Genomic DNA, 20,777 nt, shown 5'->3' on the forward strand with positions numbered 1-20,777 from the left:
TTATATCAAGACATTTTGCTGGAGAATGTCAGGGTAGCAGTCTGGCATCTGAAGCTTAACAGAAGTTGGATAATGCAACAAGACAATGATATGAAAGAAGAAAATTCATGTTTTGGAATGGCTGAGTCAAAGTCCTGACCTTAATCTTATAGAAATATTGTGGAACAACCTGAAACAAGCAGTTCATGTAGGGAGAAGTGGCCTAAAATTCCTCCAAGCTGACGTGCAGAACTAATCAACAGTTACCAGTAACATTTAGTTGGTTATTGCTATACAAGAGGGTCACACCAGTTACTGAAAGCAAAGGTTCACATACTTTTTCCAACAAATACATGAATATTGGATCATTTTTCTCAACAAATAAATGAACAACTATTATGTTTTTTGTGTTATTTATTTAATTGGGTTCTCTTTTATCTACTTTTAGGATTTACATGAGGATCTGATCACAATTTAGATCACATTTATGCAGAAATATATAAACTTCTAAAGGACTCACAAACTTTCTAGCACCACGGAGCTATATTATATAAATATATGTACTTTTTAGTTCTTTTCCTCAGTATCTGCAGCTCAGTAATATGTTGTAGCCATTAGAGATAGTTTTGTTAGCAACAGTGTCTTTCAGAAATGAAGGTGTTTCATATCAGTTACTTGGTTTACTTCTTCATCCAGGTATACTTTTTTTTTAAACTGGATTATCATGAAATGTTTATTGGTTTGGAAATTCAATCTGGGGTACTTTGGATATTTCTGTTTTGTGCTAATCATAAATGCAATATGCACTTTGTTCCATTTCCTTGATGGCTTTTGAGTGAAAATGATCCAGGTTTTCACATAACCAAGCATGACATCGTTTGTTGGTTTCACCTCTTAAAAGCCAATCTCAAACTTGTTCTCTTATTTTTACTCTGATTAGTAGATACAAAGAGTGTATGTACTATTCTAGATTTTATCACTAGATAAATAATTTGTATGCATCTCATGAATATAAGTTCTTTTAATTTTAAACACCTTAAAATTATTTTTCTTCAAAATTCTGAAATCCAAGAGAATGCAAGCCCAGTTTATGCATCCTTACCTTATAATTTAAAATCCTTTTAATCTGGCATTGTTCCAGTGAATCCTTCCTTTACTATTCCATGGACAATCTATCATGAGGTCTGATGTTCAAATCTATTTGCAGGTATCCAAAAGATAATCTGACCAAGGCTTTTTGCTACTTTGTGCATGAATTGCTGAACTTCCCAACAGAATAAATAGCACACTTGAAGATATAATTCTGTTGTCCATCTAACTGATTACTGCACATGATGAAAAGCTGAAGGTGACACTTGATTCCTAGGTATCATCATTTCTCATCGCTTGTCAGTTGGAGAACATATCCTTTATCCCTGCTCTCTTCATTCCACATTCTAACAAATTACAGTGTCTTTTCACAAGATGTCTCTTGCTGCAAATTGTTGACCAGTTTTCTTTTGGCACTTGGCCTCCCTTGTTGCTTCCTAACCATGTTGTTTCAAAAACCCTGCCTCCAAAATATGCCAGGAATCTCTAGGTTCTATTCATTGAGCATCTGCTATCTAAGTAACAAACAAAATTTCCCATTAGAACCACATTATTTCTTCTACATCCCTTAAATTTCTATTTGCACATTACCGTATTTCTGCTCAAAGGTTCATTTGTTATCAAAGTATACAATTTCTTTTTTGGGTAGCCATGAAACCAAGCAAGTAAAGAAAGGCAGCACAATCATCAACCCCCAAAACCTTCTCTCTCCACACAAAAAAAAAACAAACAAAACTTGATCAGGCACACTAGCCCCCAAATCCCTCCTCCCACACAAAAAAACAAAACAGAACAGGCACCTTAACCCCCAAGTCCCTCCACCTACGCAAAACAAATGAACAAAACAGAACAGGCACATGGACCCACAAATCTCCATCACTGCACTAAAAAAAACGAGAAGGATCAAGTGAAAAACACATAATATAAAAAACTATAAAACTGAAAAAAAGAGTCTATAGTCCAAGTCCACATCCAAAATACAGAAAAACCTAGGGGACACTCTCCGGGCCCAGTGGCAGAACCCCTCCTCTCTGTAGCAGATTGATTGAAAGACAGGCAGCTGGTGCTCATCCACTGAACTCGCCTTGATGCTTCAATCTCCCTCAAACTTTAATTGGTGAAATGAAGTCAAAAAACAACTTGTACCTCATCCCGCAGCCTTCTCACCATGAAGTTTGCGCACGCTGTCTTTGTCTCCCGGAATCCTCTTGGAGACTGCAGAGCGCTGAAGCACCCAAATGATCTCCAAGTTTCCTCATTCACCTCGATGTTTCATTCTCCCTCATTGCTCTAATTGCCAAACAATGGAAGCTTTAATCGGCTCTCAGTGCTCTGTAGATTATTCATTTGTCCACTTTGTACGCATCATATCTTGGTATGCTAACTGTTCTGCCTGAAACTGTAGAAAGTTGTAAACACAATTCAGCACATCACTGAAACCAGCCTCCCCTCCATGAACTCGGTCTATACTTCTCACTGCCTCAGTAGAAGAGCCAATGTCATTAAAACCCTCTTCCACGCCATACATATAAAAGTTGCTGGTGAACGCAGCAGGCCAGGCAGCATCTCTAGGAAGAGGTACAGTCGACGTTTCAGGCCGAGACCCTTCATCGGGACTAACTGAAGGAAGAGTGAGTAAGTGAAAATCCCTTACTCACTCTTCCTTCAGTTATTCCTGACGAAGGGTCTCGGCCTGAAACGTCGACTGTACCTCTTCCTAGAGATGCTGCCTGGCCTGCTGCGTTCACCAGCAACTTTTATGTGTGTTGCTTGAATTTCCAGCATCTGCAGAATTCCTGTTGTCCACACCATACATTCTCTCTTCTCCCCCATCCCATCAGGCAGAAGATACAAAAGCCTGAAAGCATGTACCAAAGGGTTAACACATGAAATATAGACTATAAAGGAGGTTAAGATTTGGCAGCCTTCAGGGATGTGGGTGCTTAGAGTCACAGAACACTACAGCACAGAAACAGGCCCTTTGGCCCATCTAGTCTATGCCAACCATTACTCTGCCTAGACCATCAACCTGCATCTGGACCATAGCCCTCCCATCCATGTACTTATCTAAATCTCTCTTAAATGTTGAAGTCAACTCTGCATCTACCACTTGCGCTGGCAGTTCGTTCCACACTCTCACCACCCTCTGAGTGAAGACATTCCCCTTCATGTTCACCTTTCACCCTGAACCCATGACCTCTAGTTATAGTTTCACCCAACCTCAGTGAAAAAAGCCTGCTTGCATTTACCCTATCTATACCCCTCATAATTTTGTATAGCTCAATCAAATCTTCCCTCGATCTTCTACATTCTAGGGAATAAAGTTCTAACCTATTGAACCTTTTGCTATAACACAGTTCCTCAAGTCCCAGCAATATCCTTGTAAATTTTCTCTGCACTGTTTAAAACTTATTCACATCTTTCCTGTAGGTAGACCAAAATTGGACTCAATACTCCAAGTTAGGCCTCCCCAACATCTTATACAATTTCCTGTACTCAGTACATTGATATATGAAGGCCACTGTGCTAAAAGCTTTCCTTACAAACCTGTCTACCTGTGACACCACTTTCATGAAATTATCCTATCTATGTTCCTAGATCCCTCCGTTCTCCCACACTCCTCAGTGTCCTACAATTCACTTTTTAAGACCTGGTTGGTCCTCAAAAGTCCAACATCTCACACTTGTCTACCTTAAATTCCATCTGCCATTTTTCATCCCATTTTTGCAGCTGATCCCGTTCCCGCTGCCAGCTTTGACAGTCTTCCTCATTGTCCACTACACCTCCAATCTTGGTGGCATCTTCATATTTGCTGATCCAATTTACCACATTATCATCCGGATCATTGATATAGCTGAAAATCAACAATGGACCCAGCACCAATCCATGCAGCACACCACTAGTCGCAGGCTTCCACTCAGAGAAACAAATATTTACATCACTCTCTGGCTTCTTCCATGAAGCCAATGTCTAGTCCAATTTACTACCCCATCTTGAATGCTAAGCAACTGAACCTTCTTGAGCAACCTCCCATGTGGGACCTTGTCAAGGGCCTTGCTAAAGTTCATGTAGACAACATCCACTGCCTTGCCTTCATTGGCTTTACTGGTAACCCCCTTGAAAAACTGTGTAAGATTAGTTAAACACAACTTATCGTGCACAAAGCCATGTTGACTATCCCTAACCAGTGGCTGTCTATTCAAATACTTATATATCTGGTTCCTTAAAATACTACTTTCCAATAAATTACCCACTCCAGATGTTAGGCTCACTGGCCTATAATTTCCTTGCTTATTCTTAGAGCTTATTTTAAACAATGGAACAACATTAACTGTCCTCCAATCCTCCGGCACCTCATCCATGCCAAGAATATTTTAAATATTCTGCTTGAGCCCCTACAATTTCTGCATTAGCCTCCTACAGGATCCCAGGGAACACATTGTCAGGCCCTGGGGATTTATCCACCCTAATATGCCTCAACACAAAAAACACCTGTGATCTGTAATCTGTATAGGGTCCATAACTTTGCTGCTGCATTGCCTCACATCTATATACTGTGTTCATCTCCTGAGTAAATACAGATGCAAAAAATCCATTTAAGATCTCCCCCCATCGCTTTCAGCTCCACTCATGAGATTACCATTCTGATCTTCCATAGGATTAATTTTGTCCTTTGCTATTCTTTTGCTTTTAATACATTGTAGAACCCCTTAGGATTCTCCTTCACCTTGTCTACTAGATCAACCTTGTCTTCTTTTAGCCCTCTTGATTTCCTTCTGTAAGTGTTCTCTTACATTTCTCATACTCTTCAAGTACCTTATTTGTTCCTGCCTGACTATACCTGCTATGCACCACCTTTTTCTCTCAAAAACCAAGGTTCCCTGTACCTGTTATCCTTGCCTTTGATTCTGACAGAGACGTATAAACTCTGTACTCTGAAAATTCTACTTTTGAATGCCTTCCACTTACCAAGTGTACCTTTGCCAGAAAACAAACTGTCCCACGTGTCAGATCCTTTGTTTAACTTTCTGTCTATATAAGTGTGCATGTGTGTTTGTATCAGGCAACAGAACCAAGTCTCCAGCTGTCCCTATCACTGGAGGCTGGACATTGCTTCATGATACTAACATACAGATCATTTCTTTCCCCCAGCCTTTGCACCTCCTTTAAATGCACAGAAATCAACTGCTCAAAATGACTTTCAAGACCTTCACGCACAGCCATTGTGATAGCAAATCTGTACCTTTGTCTAGCACAGAAGTAATAATGTTTTAACAATATCATCATCACTTTGAAACGTCTCAGGCAAGAGATCACCAGCTCAAAGAACATGTTAGGTAACACCATTTTCTGGAAGGGAAACTAGAAGAAGAATGCCATCTTCATGTGTTGTGAGCTTGGTCATCAAGAATGGAAAAATTCCGGCATCTCAGCAACTCTTGTGACCCTCCTACTCATTCCAACATAGAACCAGCATATACACCAACCTGTATCCCAAAGAGCATCAGTCCAATTCTTTGACTCATCCTTCTCAAATGTGGCTGCAATAGAAGTTCATCACCATCTTGTATCCTATTATATGATGATTTTAAGTACTGCATTCAGAGTGACTTAATCTCGTTACAGAGTGGTACCAATCAAGTCTGCATCATTTCCTCAAAGCCCCACTCTTAGCTTAATATTGCACTTCACTCTAATAAGCTTACTGCTGAAGTGAAGATAGTGTTGGGGAAAAATGATCAACCTAGTTCAGCACCATGGACGCAACAAGCCCCTTCACCAGACGTGTTATTATCCCTCTCACCTCACCATACCACAGGAACAAAATCACCCTAACTCCAGTCATCAAGCTGCAATATGCAAATAACATTTATATATGTGTCTGCTTGGAGGCTGAACAGCAGGTAATCATTGACTCATTAACAGAAACTAATGAGACAATTGATGTTGCACTGAAATCTGCAAAATAAAGGTCCTCTATTTGCGTCCATGGTGCTGAACTAGGTTGATCATTTTTCCCCAACACTATCTTCACTTCAGCAGTAAGCTTATTAGAGTGAAGTGCAATATTAAGCTAAGAGTGGGGCTTTGAGGAAATGATGCAGACTTGATTGGTACCACTCTGTAACGAGATTAGGTCACTCTGAATGCAGTACTTAAAATCATCATATAATAGGATGCAAGATGGTGATGAACTTCTATTGCAGCCACATTTGAGAAGGATGAGTCAAAGAATTGGACTGATACTCTTTGGGATACAGGTTGGTGTATATGCTGGTTCTATGTTGGAATGAGTAGGAGGGTCACAAGAGTTGCTGAGATGCCGGAATTTTTCCATTCTTGATGACCAAGCTCACAACACATGAAGATGGCATTCTTCTTCTAGTTTCCCTTCAGAAAATGGTGTTACCTAACATGTTCTTTGAGCTGGTGATCCTCCTCTTCATGGACACCCCGCTCTGGTCTTCTGCCTGCTCTGGATCTCTTTATCGCTAACTGCCGACGGGACATCAACCGTCTCGACTTCACCGCACCTTGTCCCCATTCCAACCTCACTCCTTCGGAACGCTCTGCTCTCCACTCCCTCTGCACTAATCCTAACCTTATTATTAAACCCGCCGATAAGGGGGGTGCTGTTGTAGTCTGGCGTACTGACCTCTACCTTGCCGAGGCACAGCGACAACTCGCGGATACCTCCTCTTATTTACCCCTCGATCGTGACCCCACTAAGGAGCACCAGGCCATTGTCTCCCACACCATCACCGTCTTTATCCGCTCAGGGGATCTCCCATCCACTGCTACCAACCTTATAGTTCCCACACCCCGCACTTCCCGTTTCTACCTCCTACCCAAGATCCACAAACCTGCCTGTCCTGGCCGACCTATTGTCTCAGCTTGCTCCTGCCCCACCAAACTCATTTCTGCATACCTCGACACTGTTTTATCACCCCTTGTTCAATCCCTTCCGACCTACGTTCGTGACACTTCTCACGCTCTTAAACTTTTCGATGATTTTAAGTTCCCTGGCCCCCACCGCTTTATTTTTACCATGGATGTCCAGTCCTTATATACTTCCATCCCCCATCAGGAAGGTCTCAAAGCTCTACGCTTCTTTTTGGATTCCAGACCTAATCAGTTCCCCTCTACCACCACTCTGCTCCGTCTAGCGGAATTAGTCCTTACTCTTAATAATTTCTCCTTTGGCTCCTCCCACTTCCTCCAAACTAAAGGTGTAGCTATGGGCACCCGTATGGGTCCTAGCTATGCCTGCATTTTTGTTGGGTTTGTGGAACAATCTATGTTCTGTGCCTATTCTGCTATCTGTCCCCCACTTTTCTTTCGCTACATCGACGACTGCATTGGCGCTGCTTCCTGCACGCATGCAGAACTTGTTGACTTTATTAACTTTGCCTCCAACTTTCACCCTGCCCTCAAGTTTACCTGGTCCATTTCTGACACCTCCCTCCCCTTCCTAGATCTTTCTGTCGCTGTCTCTGGAGACAGCTTATCCACTGATGTCTACTATAAGCCTACTGACTCTCACAGCTATCTGGACTATTCCTCTTCTCACCCTGTCTCTTGCAAAAACGCCATCCCCTTCTCGCAATTCCTCCGTCTCTGCCGCATCTGCTCTCAGGATGAGGCTTTTCATTCTAGGACGAGGGAGATGTCTTCCTTTTTTAAAGAAAGGGGCTTCCCTTCCTCCACTATCAACTCTGCTCTTAAACGCATCTCCCCCATTTCATGTACATCTGCTCTCACTCCATCCTCCCGCCACCCCACTAGAAATAGGGTTCCCCTGGTCCTCACCTACCACCCCACCAGCCTCCGGGTCCAACATATTATTCTCCGTAACTTCCGCCACCTCCAACGGGATCCCACCACTAAGCACATCTTTCCTTCCCCCCCCCCCCCGCATTCCACAGGGATCGCTCCCTACACAACTCCCTTGTTCATTCGTCCCCCCCATCCCTCCCCACTGATCTCCCTCCTGGCACTTATCCGTGTAAGCGGAACAAGTGCTACACATGCCCTTACACTTCCTCCCTTACCACCATTCAGGGCGCCAAACAGTCCTTCCAGGTGAGGCAACACTTCACCTGTGAGTCAACTGGGGTGATATACTGCGTCCGGTGCTCCCGATGTGGCCTTTTATATATTGGCGAGACCCGACGCAGACTGGGAGACCGCTTTGCTGAACATCTACGCTCTGTCCGCCAGAGAAAGCAGGATCTCCCAGTGGCCACACATTTTAATTCCACATCCCATTCCCATTCTGACATGTCTATCCACGGCCTCCTCTACTGTAAAGATGAAGCCACACTCAGGTTGGAGGAACAACACCTTATATTCCGTCTGGGTAGCCTCCAACCTGATGGCATGAACATCGACTTCTCTAACTTCCGCTAATGCCCCACCTCCCCCTCGTACCCCATCTGTTACTTATTTTTATACACACATTCTTTCTCTCACTCTCCTTTTTCTCCCTCTGTCCCTCTGAATATACCTCTTGCCCATCCTCTGGGTTCCCCCCCCCCCCCCGTCTTTCTTCCCGGACATTCTGTCCCATGATTCTCTCCTATCCCCTTTTGCCTATCACCTGTCCAGCTCTTGGCTCCATCCCTCCCCCTCCTGTCTTCTCCTATCATTTTGGATCTCCCCCTCCCCCTCCAACTTTCCCTTACTCACTCTTCCTTCAGTTAGTCCTGACGAAGGGTCTCGGCCTGAAACGTCGACTGCACCTCTTCCTACAGATGCTGCTTGGCCTGCTGCGTTCACCAGCAACTTTGATGTGTGTTCCTCTATCTGTCTGTCCCTTTTGTACAACACTGCTTTCTGAGAATAAATATCCACTAAGAACCCTTAGACAGTGACAATGGACCACAGATTGTTGCGGAACAGTTTCAGTCATTCCTGAATATAAATGGAATAAGACATATTACATCTGCACCATATCACCCAAGGGTAAGATTTGTTCAGAATCTAAAGAACACACTGCAAGCAATGTTAGCAGAACACACTACCCATCAGAAGCTCACCAATTTTCCTTTTTTGCATATTGCAATGAAACACACTCCACAGCCAACAATTCATCAGCTCTGCTGTTCCACACAGCGGCATGCAAAAGTTTGGGCACCCCGGTCAAAATTTCTATTACTGTGATTAGTTAAGTGAATAGAAGATGAACTGATTTCCAAAAGTCATAAAGTTAAAGATGAAACATTCTTTTCAATATTTTAAGCAAGATTAGTGTATTGTTTTTGTTTTGTACAAATTTAGAGTGAAAAAAGGAAATGAGCACCATGCAAAAGTTTGGGCACCCCAAGAGGTTTGAGCTCTCAGATAACTTTTACCAAGGTCTCAGACCTTAATTAGCTTGTTAGGGCTATGGCTTGTTCACAGTCATCGTTAGGAAAGGCCAGACGATGCAAATTTCAAAGCTTTATAAATACCCTGACTCCTGAAACCTTGTCCCAACAATCAGCAGTCATGGGCTCCTCTAAGCAGTGGCCTACCACTCTAAAAATTAAAATAAATGATGCTCACAAAGCAGGAGAAGGCTATAAGAAGATAGCAAAGCATTTTCAGGTATCCATTTCCTCAGTTTGTAATGTAATTAAGAAATGACAGTTAACAGGAAGGTGGAGGTCAAGTTGAGGTCTGGAAGACCAAGAAAACTTTCTGAGTGAACTGCTCGTAGGATTGTTAGAAAGGCAAATCAAAACCCCCGTTTGACTGCAAAAGACCTTCAGGAAGATTTAGCAGACTCTGGAGTGGTGGTGCACTGTTCTACTGTGCAGTGACACCTGCACAAGTATGACCTTCATGGAAGAGTCATCAGAAGAAAACCTTTCCTGCGTCTTCACCACAAAATTCAGTGTCAGAAGTTCGCAAAGGAACATCTAAACAAGCCTGATGCATTTTGGAAACAAATTTTGTGGACTGATGAAGTGAAAATAGAACTTTTTGACTGCAATGAGCAAAGGTGTGTTTGGAGAAAAAAGGGTGCAGAATTTCATGAGAAGAACACCTCTCCAACTGTTAAGCACAGGGGTGGATTAATCATGCTTTGGGCTTGTGTTGCAGCCGGTGGCACAGGGAACATTTACTGGTAGAGGGAAAAATGAATTCAATTAAATACCAGCAAATTCTGGAAGCAAACATCACACCATCTGTAAAAAAGCTGAAGATGAAAAGAGATGGCTTCTACAACAGGATAATGACCCAAACACACCTCAAAATCCACAATGGACTACCTCAAGAGGCGCAAGCTGAAGGTTTTGCCATGGCCCTCACAGTCCCCTGACCGAAACGTAATCGAAAATCTGTGGATAGACCTCAAAAGAGCAGTGCATGCAGGACAGCCCAAGAATCTCACAGAACTAGAAGCCTTTTGCAAGGAAGAAAGGGCAAAAATCCCCCCAAACAAGAATTGAAAGACTCTTAGCTGGCTACAGAAAGCGTTTACAAGCTGTGATACTTGCCAAAGGGGGTGTTACTAAGTATTGACCATGCAGGGTGCCCAAACTTTTGCTTTGGGCCCTTTTCCTTTTTTTTTTATTTTGAAACTGTAAAAGATAGAAATAAAAAAAAGTAATCTTGCTTAAAATATTAAAGAAATGTGTCATCTTTAACTTTATGGCTTTTGGAAATCAGTTCATCTTTTACTGGCTTAGCTATTCACAGTAACAGAAATTTTGACCGAGATGCCCAAACTTTTGCATGCCACTGTGTGTGTGTGTGTGTGTGTGTGTGTGTGTGTATATATATTAGAGAGCAATATGTTACATTTTTGAATTGAGATCCATTCTATATTAAGTTGGAGTGTATAGCTAAGCAGGGAGGAGTGTATTGTATTTAATATTAGAGTAATATTGTAAATATATTGTATGATTAATTTTTCTGTTGGTTACATAATTCATTATGGAGTATATGTAAGAATATGCATGAATGGCATATGTCATTATGCCACCACAACATGTATGCGCGCCTTGCTCAAAGAAAATCTGAGGCAAATATATCATGGCTCCTGTGCTTTTCTTTCAGTTAGGTTCTAGAGTTGCAAAACGTAACACAAGGTACTTCTGCATTTCTCATTAATAATGAATGCCATAACGTAGCAGTTAGCACAATACTATTAAAGCTTGGGGCGTCAGAGTTCAGAGTGCTATTCTGATGCCATTTGTAAAGAGTCTGTATGTCCTTCCTGTGGAATGTGTGGGTTTTCTCCAGGTGCTCAGGTTTCCTCCCACACACTAAAGATTAATTGGTCATTGTAAATTGTCCCGTGATTAGGGTAGGGTTGATTCAGGGGCTCTGGGGTGGCACAGTTCAAAGGGCCTACTCTGCACAGTATCTCTAAATATAATACTGTTTTCCGTGATATTTGGAATGACTCCACAACTACTTCAAAAAAACTTGCTTCCAAATTGAATTTTATTAACCCAGCTTATCTTTAAAGTTGTCCCATGCTTTGACTGAAGATAGACAGACAGCACAGTGACACAGCTAATGCAGCTGCTGTATACAGTACTGTGCAAAATTCTTTGGCACATTATTTAGAGATACTGCGTGGAATTGGCCCTTCTGGACCTTTGAAAAAGGCTTTTGCATAGTGCTGTATTTTGGTTAAAATCGGAAGGTGGAAGGTGGTGGGGAAACAGAAAGAAGAGTACCTAGCTCTGTATTAATGCAGTAGTATTTAGTGTTATTTGGTAATTATATGTGCCTAAGACTTTTGCTCAGATCTGCAGGTGAAATTTGGACATTCTGCTTGTGATCATATGGGTTTCCTCTGGATGATCTGGTTTCTCCCAGATGGCACATTGATGAGTTAATTAGCCACTATAAATGGCTTCTAGTGTGTAGGTGGTAGCATCCTGAGGGTGAACGAGGGAGGTGACAGTTGATGGCAGTGTGGGGAGAATATAGTAAGATATGATAGGATTAATGTAAAAATATTTGTTTCATGATTGATATTAATGTTGATGACCTATGAAAAAAATGTTTATTCCCTCACAGCATTGTTAAATTTGCCATTAAATATTCATTAAGAATCTTGTCCATGTGTTCCACCTCCAGGCATATATTATCTTTTTGGAATCTCTATTGGCCGTATTCGCTCATTAGTCATGGGCCAGAGCCTATATTTTTTTAATTCTACTTTCCAGTGAATTGTCTTTAAATTTTCTTTTCAGCCTTCAATTATCCTAATCCTGAAGAGCTCCTTGACCCCTATGGTGAAGGAATTCAGGATGCCAGCTGTCTTCTCTTTTGCAATGCGCTGTGCCAGCTTTCATAATGCATATACTATATATACAGCTGCAACATGACATAATAATTCTTATAATCATTGCCTAGGTTGAAGAAGCCGAAAATACCAAATGCCTTTTTCACTACCCTATGCAACTGTGTTGCCATTTTCAGCAAGCTTCGGACTTGTTTTCCAAGGTCTCTGCTATTTACTCTTCACTTCCTACCAGAATGTGACTTACTATTTTCTCACTTTCCTGGTTCTAATGAAATGGTTCTTGACCTGAAACATGTTTCTCTTCCCTCTGATGCTGACTGACCTGCTGAATGCCTTCATATTTTATGCTTTTATTATCACAACATGTAGATAGAGGCTAAAGCAATAAACAGCATGACTAGCAGTACCTGGTGGCTAAAGGAAATTTTGACATATCAACTGCATATTTTCTGTATTGTCTAATGTCATTCCTCACCTTCACCTGCTCCTTGATCACTCTAATGATAACAACTTGCAAAAATGAAAAGTACCTTTGATATAGATGAGCCCAAAAATGCAATCCTTTTACATTCAATGACAACAAATTTTATTTAAATGTTTTGTGGTATCATAATCTTGTTGCTGGTTTCTGAATGATTATAAAAATTGCTGTTTTCCATGTTGCAGACCAATCAAGGACCAATAATAACTGGATCTAACCAGCCTGCTGCAAAGAAACCTATGTATTGCTACAATTGTGCAAAAAGAGGGCATTATGGTTATGTAAGTGTCAATCATTAACCTATAGAGTATCATTTTTGTGTTTCAAGTACAATGTAGTTAAAACAAACAATTATTGTCAAGTTGTATTAAAGTGAAAATGTATGATCTGAAAAATGAGTCTAGAAAATTAAATTTCTCAATTTATTTACTGTAATGTTGTTGCATATTTGTAACACAGAAATCAAAGTGTCAGCCACTAATGGCGTCCATTGCACTAATACCTGGAAGACAAAGTTAACAGGGTAAATTTGTGCAAACCAACAAATCCTGTGTCCTGGATCGAGAATATATTTTATGATTTTCTTTATACTAAAGAGCTACGGTTTGGTCATTTGTAGGAATGTTCAAGCAGTTGGATGCATAAGCACACCTTTCCTGCATCACCACATGTGAAATACTATGATACTGGGAAGGACATAAAAAAAAGAGAATGGCGGATTCAGAGGAAGGTTGAAGGTTGGTCATTTTTAATGTTGGAGATGAAACTTGTATTATTCTCTGTAAAGAAACTGATTTTTTTAATTTGTAATGTAATTTGTACATTAGATTTCTGTGGAACGCAGGGACATAAGTTGAGCCACCAATTGCAGAAGCACTACTTGATAGGAGACAAGATAAAGAGAACCAACAATGGGCCATTGCCACCGGACTGAAATCAACCAGCTGATGAACAGCATCAATGGAGCACTGGGAGACTAGTGTAGCCATCGATTAAAATCTATCAAATTCTATATTGAATATTTTAATTAAACTGGTATCCACTGCATTTTGAAAGTGACTTACTAGATTTCAGTTAGCTCCTGGGTGGGGACAATATCCTATCTGAATTCAATCCTGAATGACCTGATATTAATTTTGGCTGTTCTGAATTTTCTGTTAAATGAAATAGTTTTCTTGTACTTTCTCAGTAGGATCCATGGAATCCCTTTCAAACACCTCAACTGGACTGTTTGTGTGTTTCAGGGAATACAAACCAAGGCTTATGCTGCCTCTCACAACTGATAATTGGCTCACAATCAATTAAATTATCCTGATATCCCAGTGGTCTTGACCCCTGATCCCACTGTTACATATTGGAGTGCTGAGTACATTCCATTGGGTAACACTCTCACTACAAATCCAGAACCTTGTGACTCAAAATCTAGACATTGGAGTGCAGAATTCTAGATTGGCAGCTCCGAATTCAGTCTTCTGAATTAGCTCATAAACCAAGATTCCTTGCAATCCAGTAAATTGGTGAGTTATTTTTGATGCCTTGATCAACATCACTAAAAATGGATCATCTGTTTTGCACAAGCTAGCTTCTTCCACTTCCTGTCTTGCAGAAGCACTCTATTGACTGTAAAATGTTATGGGCATTTAATGTGAGATGCGAAAGACACTATAACTTCAGATCATTTCCTTTCAAATGTGATACTAGATTTATTCAGTAAAATTTACAATCTATGGGCTTTTTCCAGAACACTTCTACACAGCCATTAGATAGTTGCTTCAGTAAAGTCCTCTACAGAAAGGAATCTGACTTCTTGGTTAATTCATAATTCCCAAGGCATACTAGGGATGGCCCCATCCCAACAGCAAATTAGAAAGAATTTTTTTGAACCAAATGTTCTTCAATTAGTTTAGACCTAATAATAATTATAAGTACTATGGCTCATGGTTGAAAATATCACAATCCCGGCATGATCACTGCATAGATGAAAAGTAATGGAAGTTAAGTTTATTAACTTGACTGTTTCTCCTGTAGAGCTTCAAGAAGCCGGACTTCTTGAAATCAGCTTTCCTGCTAAGAAACAGTGCAAGGAGTCTGCAAGCAAGGATTGCCTTTCAAAGAAAGAAAAGAAAAAACAGAAGAAAGAGTTGCTGAAGAAAAGACGTAGGGAACGAGAACGAGGAGAGATCACCAGAAACAGTATGATGACAAAACGCAAAACAAAACTGCACCATCGTTTTCCCCCTATTCCACAAAGGCTCGATGGTGCTGAGGAAGATTTTCCAAGGGGACGTGGAGTGAGGTTAACAGCATCCGATACTGCTCACCACAGAAATCACCAAAGTTTTCTGTTTGTACACGGTAATCCACCACAGTCTGATGGACTACTGGATCAAATGAAGAATAAGAAGAACAAGATAAGGAAAAAGAAAAAACACTTAACTGCTTCTTTAAAGCAGATAAAGAAAGGATGGAAAAAGGCTAAAAAAACAAAAGTATCTGTTGTAGATAGTACAACATCCCCCATCCCAAATAATGCTTAAATGATGTCAGGAAAAAAAGCGCAAGAAGCTCTCAATTGCAGGAAGTATAGACTAGTCAAACTAGTAAATAGTTGCATTTGTTTCTGGGAAAGTAGATGTCACATGGCAACAAAATAATGTAAACACTGTTGGTGTTAATTTAATTTGACATGGCATTCATGAACACATATCCACAGAATTCTGTGTATCACCAAGCCACTAGTGATGCTAACCAAAAAATGTGTGGATGAATAATTTGACAATCTTCCCAGGACTGCATTTGCATGCTCTGAGAAGAGACACCAAAACCAAAATGAAGCAGTCCACATAATGGTTAAACAAAAGCCTAAATTATTGTATAGGAAAGGAGAAACTTGTTATTTTTTAACTGGATTAGTAGTTTCATTTAATAAAGATTTGAAATTTTTTCATTACAATTACATGCTGTGAGGTTATATTATATATTGTTCTTAAAGTTATAACCTCAGGAATGACATATGGCTTGTGCTATCACTTTACAAGTTATTAAATACTTAAGTATTCCTTGTTTAATAAATTTCTTCAAACGGAATTTTCAGCTTCACCATAAGGTTTATTGTCTTTTCCTGTTTATCCTGAGGAAAAATCTTCAAGATCCTGATTTTTACTTTACATCCTAATTCCACATAAAAGATGTTTTATGAATGTTACTTGTCGAGAATGTATGAGAGGGAACATTATAGAAATTGAATGTTGAAGAAATGAATGGTATGGAATTAGTCACATTTGGTCCAATTAGCCTGTGGGAAGCTTATCATCATCTACTCACAGTACCAATTCTATCACCTTCCCTGGCTAAATCTGCATTAAGTCAGATTCTTTACAATTTTGGCATCTTTTCTGAACCAGAGGTGAACCTGTAAATACATCTGGAACAACATTTAAGATCCTGGAGAAACTCTGGCTCAGACAGCAACTATAGAGGGAAATGAAAAGTCATTGTTTCCCCCTATAGATGCTATCTGACCTGCTGTATTCCTCCAGCATCTTGTGTGTTGCTTCATAGGCAAGCTTGACCTCATTTAGACCTTCCTTTAAATCAGGGGTAGGCAACCTTAAGCACAAATGATTTTCTAGCATGCATTATTCATTAATTTGAGGCAAAAACATAACTAGATGTACAGTTTGTATTTAAATGGATAATTCCCATATTTCAAATTTTTTACGGCATTTATCTGGCCCACCGTCCGTTCATTAATACGTGATCTGGCCCACAGAGGCAAAAAGGTTGCCGACCCCTGCTTTAAATTCAGCTCTTGACAAAGCTTTTGATTACACCCCCCTTAGCACCTCCACTCTTGGTCCATGATGCTTCTAAAAAGCACTTGTCACTGACTTGCTCTCGCCTTCTGTAAGAGGATTTGGGAGAAGATTCTGCTTTCATACTTACCAACGCCCCTCTCACAATATACTTACCGGTACCCCCATAGTGTAAAAACAAGTCCACCATATGCCTTGCCTTACCTTGCCTTGCGCCCTAAACTCCTGGTTGAGTCGTCGGGGCGCCATCATGACAAGCTTTGCACCAGTCTGTTCCATGTGTCGTAGTTGTGTGCCAGAGCCTAGGTCACCGCAAATGTTTTCCCTGTCCATTCTTTAATGTTGTCCATCTATCTTTTCCTCTGTCTACCTCTCCTTCTTTTCCCCTCCACATTTCCTTGTAGAATGGTCTTTGCAAGGCCACTGGATCTTGTTACATGGCTGTACCATCTCAGCTTTCTTTTCTTCACCATTGTGAGAAGGTCTTCATGGGGGCCAGTGTGCTGCTGGATGGTCTTGTGAATCTGCTCGTTTGTGATGTGGCCCAAGTATGAGATGCCCAAGATGTTGTGATAGCATCTCATTTCCAATGCCTGTATCTTCCTCTATAGCTCTGTTGTGAGGGTCCATGTCTCACATGCGTACAGGAAGATGGAGAATACCAATGCATGCAGGGGTCTGATCTTGTACTTCATGGTGATGTTGCTGTCCCTCCATATTGTCTTGAGTTCTACCTTATGCTAACATGAGAAAAATAATTCTGTTTTAAGTTTTTATTTGTCTTTAAACCTAGCTTACACAGTACCTGTGCGCTGTACAGCAGCTTTGATATCAATGTGATCCTTGATGGTTTTTCGCAAGAGTTGAAATATCTGGTTCAAGCTGTGTCAGCAAAAGCCTTAAGTTCCCACAAATAACAATGTCTAAGTGGTTTCTGTTTTTGTGAGTATGTGGTTCACTGCACTGAAACCTCTTTCAACAAGGTAGGAGAATGAAAATGCAATGAAGAGTGGTTTGGCTCTTCTCCAGAGACCTGGAAACTTCGTATGACAGTCTAGCCACATACCACAAAAGCCGACTTTTCGAAAAGCATTTTCGGTATTTTCATCATTCTGAATTTTAATAATATCTTCATGTAAGCTCTCTTCCTGTTCTTTCACCTTGCAGAGAAATGGGTTAATTACCCAGTCTGGAATTTCCAGATTGTTCAAATCCTTGAATTGATTCTGAAAATCCTTCTTCAGTGACTGAAGGAGTAAGTAGTACTTTGCAGATCACTGTCTGTGAAAGAGAATGCCATACTTCACATGCAAGGAAACTGTGAACATTCTTCTCCCGATATTTTGCTTGTATATTTCCAATAAAAGTGCATTTTTTACTTGGATTAAATTGAAATTCTCACCCTGCAGTTTCATATTTAGAATGTTCATTTTGTCATACAGATCGGGTAGGTATGCCAAACATCCACATAGAATTTCAATCTTGTTTCCCAAGCTCTTGTCAACTTTGAGCAAAAGTTCAACCACAGTGTCAAAAAAGATCAAAGAAACGTTTTAAGCAGCAGCCTTTTCACAGCCAATACACTTCAGTGTGAAGAAGCAAGCTTTCAAACTCTTCATCGTTATCATGGCATAACTGGTGAAATATTCTGCTATTAAAAGATGTAAGCAGATATTCCAAGAGTCATGCTTGGAAAAAAAAGTCACCTGCTGAGGTTTTTGGATGCGAAATGTTAACAATGAATTATACAATGGATTACAAACAGACTTTTTTCATAAATGCCACTAAACCAGCATGGCGACTTGACATATATGGTGCTCCATTTGTTGCACAAGAAATCATGTTCCTGAATGGAATATTTTTATCCTCAATATACATATTGAGCTAGTTGCAGATTGATTCTCCTATGATATTTGTTTTTAGCTTATTACAAAAGAGAATCCCTTCATAAACTTTTCCTTTTTTGATAAACTGTACATATGCCATTAGCAATGTCTTGTCTCGCACAGTTGACTCATCCAGTTGTATCCTAATTTCTGTTTTTTGTAGCTCTGTGCATAGTTGATACTCAATGTCTTCACTCATTTCGTCAATATGACGAGCTACAGAGTTATTGATTTTAAAATATTGGTATCTATTTTGAGAACAGTGGTGAGCACTTCTGATATAACAGGCATGATTAATCTTTCACTAGTTGTTTAAGACTTTCCACACTTCACCATCATTGTAGAAATATTATAAGCAGCAATTAGACCACTATCAAGGTCATTTTTAGCTTTCTTGGCAAATAACTCGAGTGTGCAAGGCTTTTCAAATGCTTTCATTTTCTGGAACTGAGTAATCTATACATAGTCTTTTCAGGGTGTCTTTTATGGAAGTGTTCCTGCAATCTTGATGTTTTCAGGCTTCATTAGACGGTACAGTATTACAAATAAGACACATGGGGCATCGCTGATCTGACGGAAATGGAATAAAACCATACCCCAGGTATGTAATATGGTATTGATGCACTTTCTGTTTCTTAGCAGGATTAGAATTCAAGGCTTTGCCGCCTTCAGACTCACTGCTCGGTTCTGGCCAGTGCTGTATCGTTGTGCAACCTGTTTTCCATAGATCTGTGGAGAAAGTTGAGAGGTGTACTTGACTTACCAACTGCTAAATTGCATGAACTCACTCCATGCTGCAAGTCAAGGGGAACTGTTGGGGACCCTTGTTGCTATTTTATGCATCCCTAATAATGTCTGTTTGGTTGGTAAGGTTGGATAAGACTGCTGAATTCCAGACACGTGACGATGGATGCTCACTGTCTGTAGAGCTATGGTTCTTCCTCTGTTCCAATGCCTCATTCTTTTATTTTGGAAGTGGCTGCTCTACTAACAGTCGCTCAGGTCTCATGCCTCAAGTCAAGAAGCTTAACAACCCCGCCCCCCACCCCCAAGAATCTTGAATGCCTGTCAATGACTTCTATTTCCCCTAATGCCCCCTTAGGACATGTAGCCATCCCATTGGGAATCACTGATCTAATTACTCCTTCTGAACATAATGGAGTCATGTTTAAAAATACATTTGCATTATGCATGCCCTTAACTGTAGGCATTTTGCAGTAGGCTTCAGTATGAATTGATAGGTCACATCCATCTTATAAGATTTAAATGGCAGCTGAGAGATTTCTTGAAGAGAATTTCAGTAAGAATTTACAGATCCGTCGTATAGGATTTGATGGCTTCTCTTCAAAACATTTGTTGAGTTTGGAGAACCTTTTGTACAGATTTCAAGTAGGAGCTAGCAGATCCTTTGTAAAGTAAGGCTGCACAATGGTGCACTGCTCCCTTGTAGCTCTAAGGCAAAGGATTCAATCTGAGTGCCATGTGCTCCAATTTCTTCTCACATCCCCTAGCTGATCATTGCAATTACCTCAGGTAATTTGCAATGAGATGAGAAGAGTAGGACTACTGGAATTAAGCAGCGTGGACTCGGCCAGATGAGATACCAGAACATTGTGGAAGATTTTAAAGGAGGAAAGAGACAGAGAGGTTTAGAGAGAGTATTCTAGACCTAGAGGTTTAGGTGGCTAAAGAAAATTATAATGGGGATGCAGAAGAGCTGAAATTGAAAAGTTGGGAGCTGGGGATTTTAGAAGTTGCAGCAGTTAGAGGAACACATCCAACAATCTTTTTGCATCAATATTGGTGCAAATATTGCTACTACAGTTTGGGGAAAGGTTGCTATTTGTATCTAAGAGAAGATTAGGGGTGTATAGAATGGCACATTGCTGGGGGCGGGGGGAGGTGAATGGAGGTGATTTATCACTATAGCTGATTATCCTAAGAGTACCCAGTGCCAGTCCCAGGGCAATATGGCTCAAAGGTAATGTCATCTACGAGGAATTACCCAGATGAAATTTCTGAGCTGTGGAATTCAGGAATCAATTTAAATCAGCTAGTACAAGAATATGAGTGAATGGGATGAGGCACTATATGGGCAGTAGTTTTGGATGAGCTCATGTTTGAGGGAGTGTGGTGAGAGAGGTAGCAAAGGGTAATGATTTCAGCCACAGAGTGCTGAGTTTGACAATGACATGGAGCCAGAAGTAATTGGTCATGGTAGTAGAGTAGATATAGAGGCACAAGGGAGTAGTTTGCAGGATTCAGATATGACACCA

General features: G+C 40.6%; 1 protein-coding gene across 3 annotated transcripts in view; it reads left to right on the top strand.

Moving 5' to 3' along the window:
* zcchc7 (zinc finger, CCHC domain containing 7) overlaps positions 1-15,753 on the top strand; it is a 256,814-nt gene extending 241,061 nt beyond the window's left edge. For all 3 annotated transcript variants that reach the window (XM_072281842.1, XM_072281845.1, XM_072281844.1), the window contains 3 exons: positions 12,986-13,081; positions 13,420-13,537; positions 14,829-15,753. In XM_072281842.1, the coding sequence (XP_072137943.1) occupies positions 12,986-13,081; positions 13,420-13,537; positions 14,829-15,337 (723 nt within the window). In that variant the 3' untranslated portion in view covers positions 15,338-15,753. The remainder of the gene's footprint in view (positions 1-12,985; positions 13,082-13,419; positions 13,538-14,828) is intronic.
* Positions 15,754-20,777: the final 5,024 nt, after the last annotated feature.

The sequence above is a fragment of the Mobula birostris genome, chromosome 17 (assembly GCF_030028105.1).
Source record: "Mobula birostris isolate sMobBir1 chromosome 17, sMobBir1.hap1, whole genome shotgun sequence".
Classification (NCBI taxonomy): Eukaryota; Metazoa; Chordata; class Chondrichthyes; order Myliobatiformes; family Myliobatidae; genus Mobula; species Mobula birostris.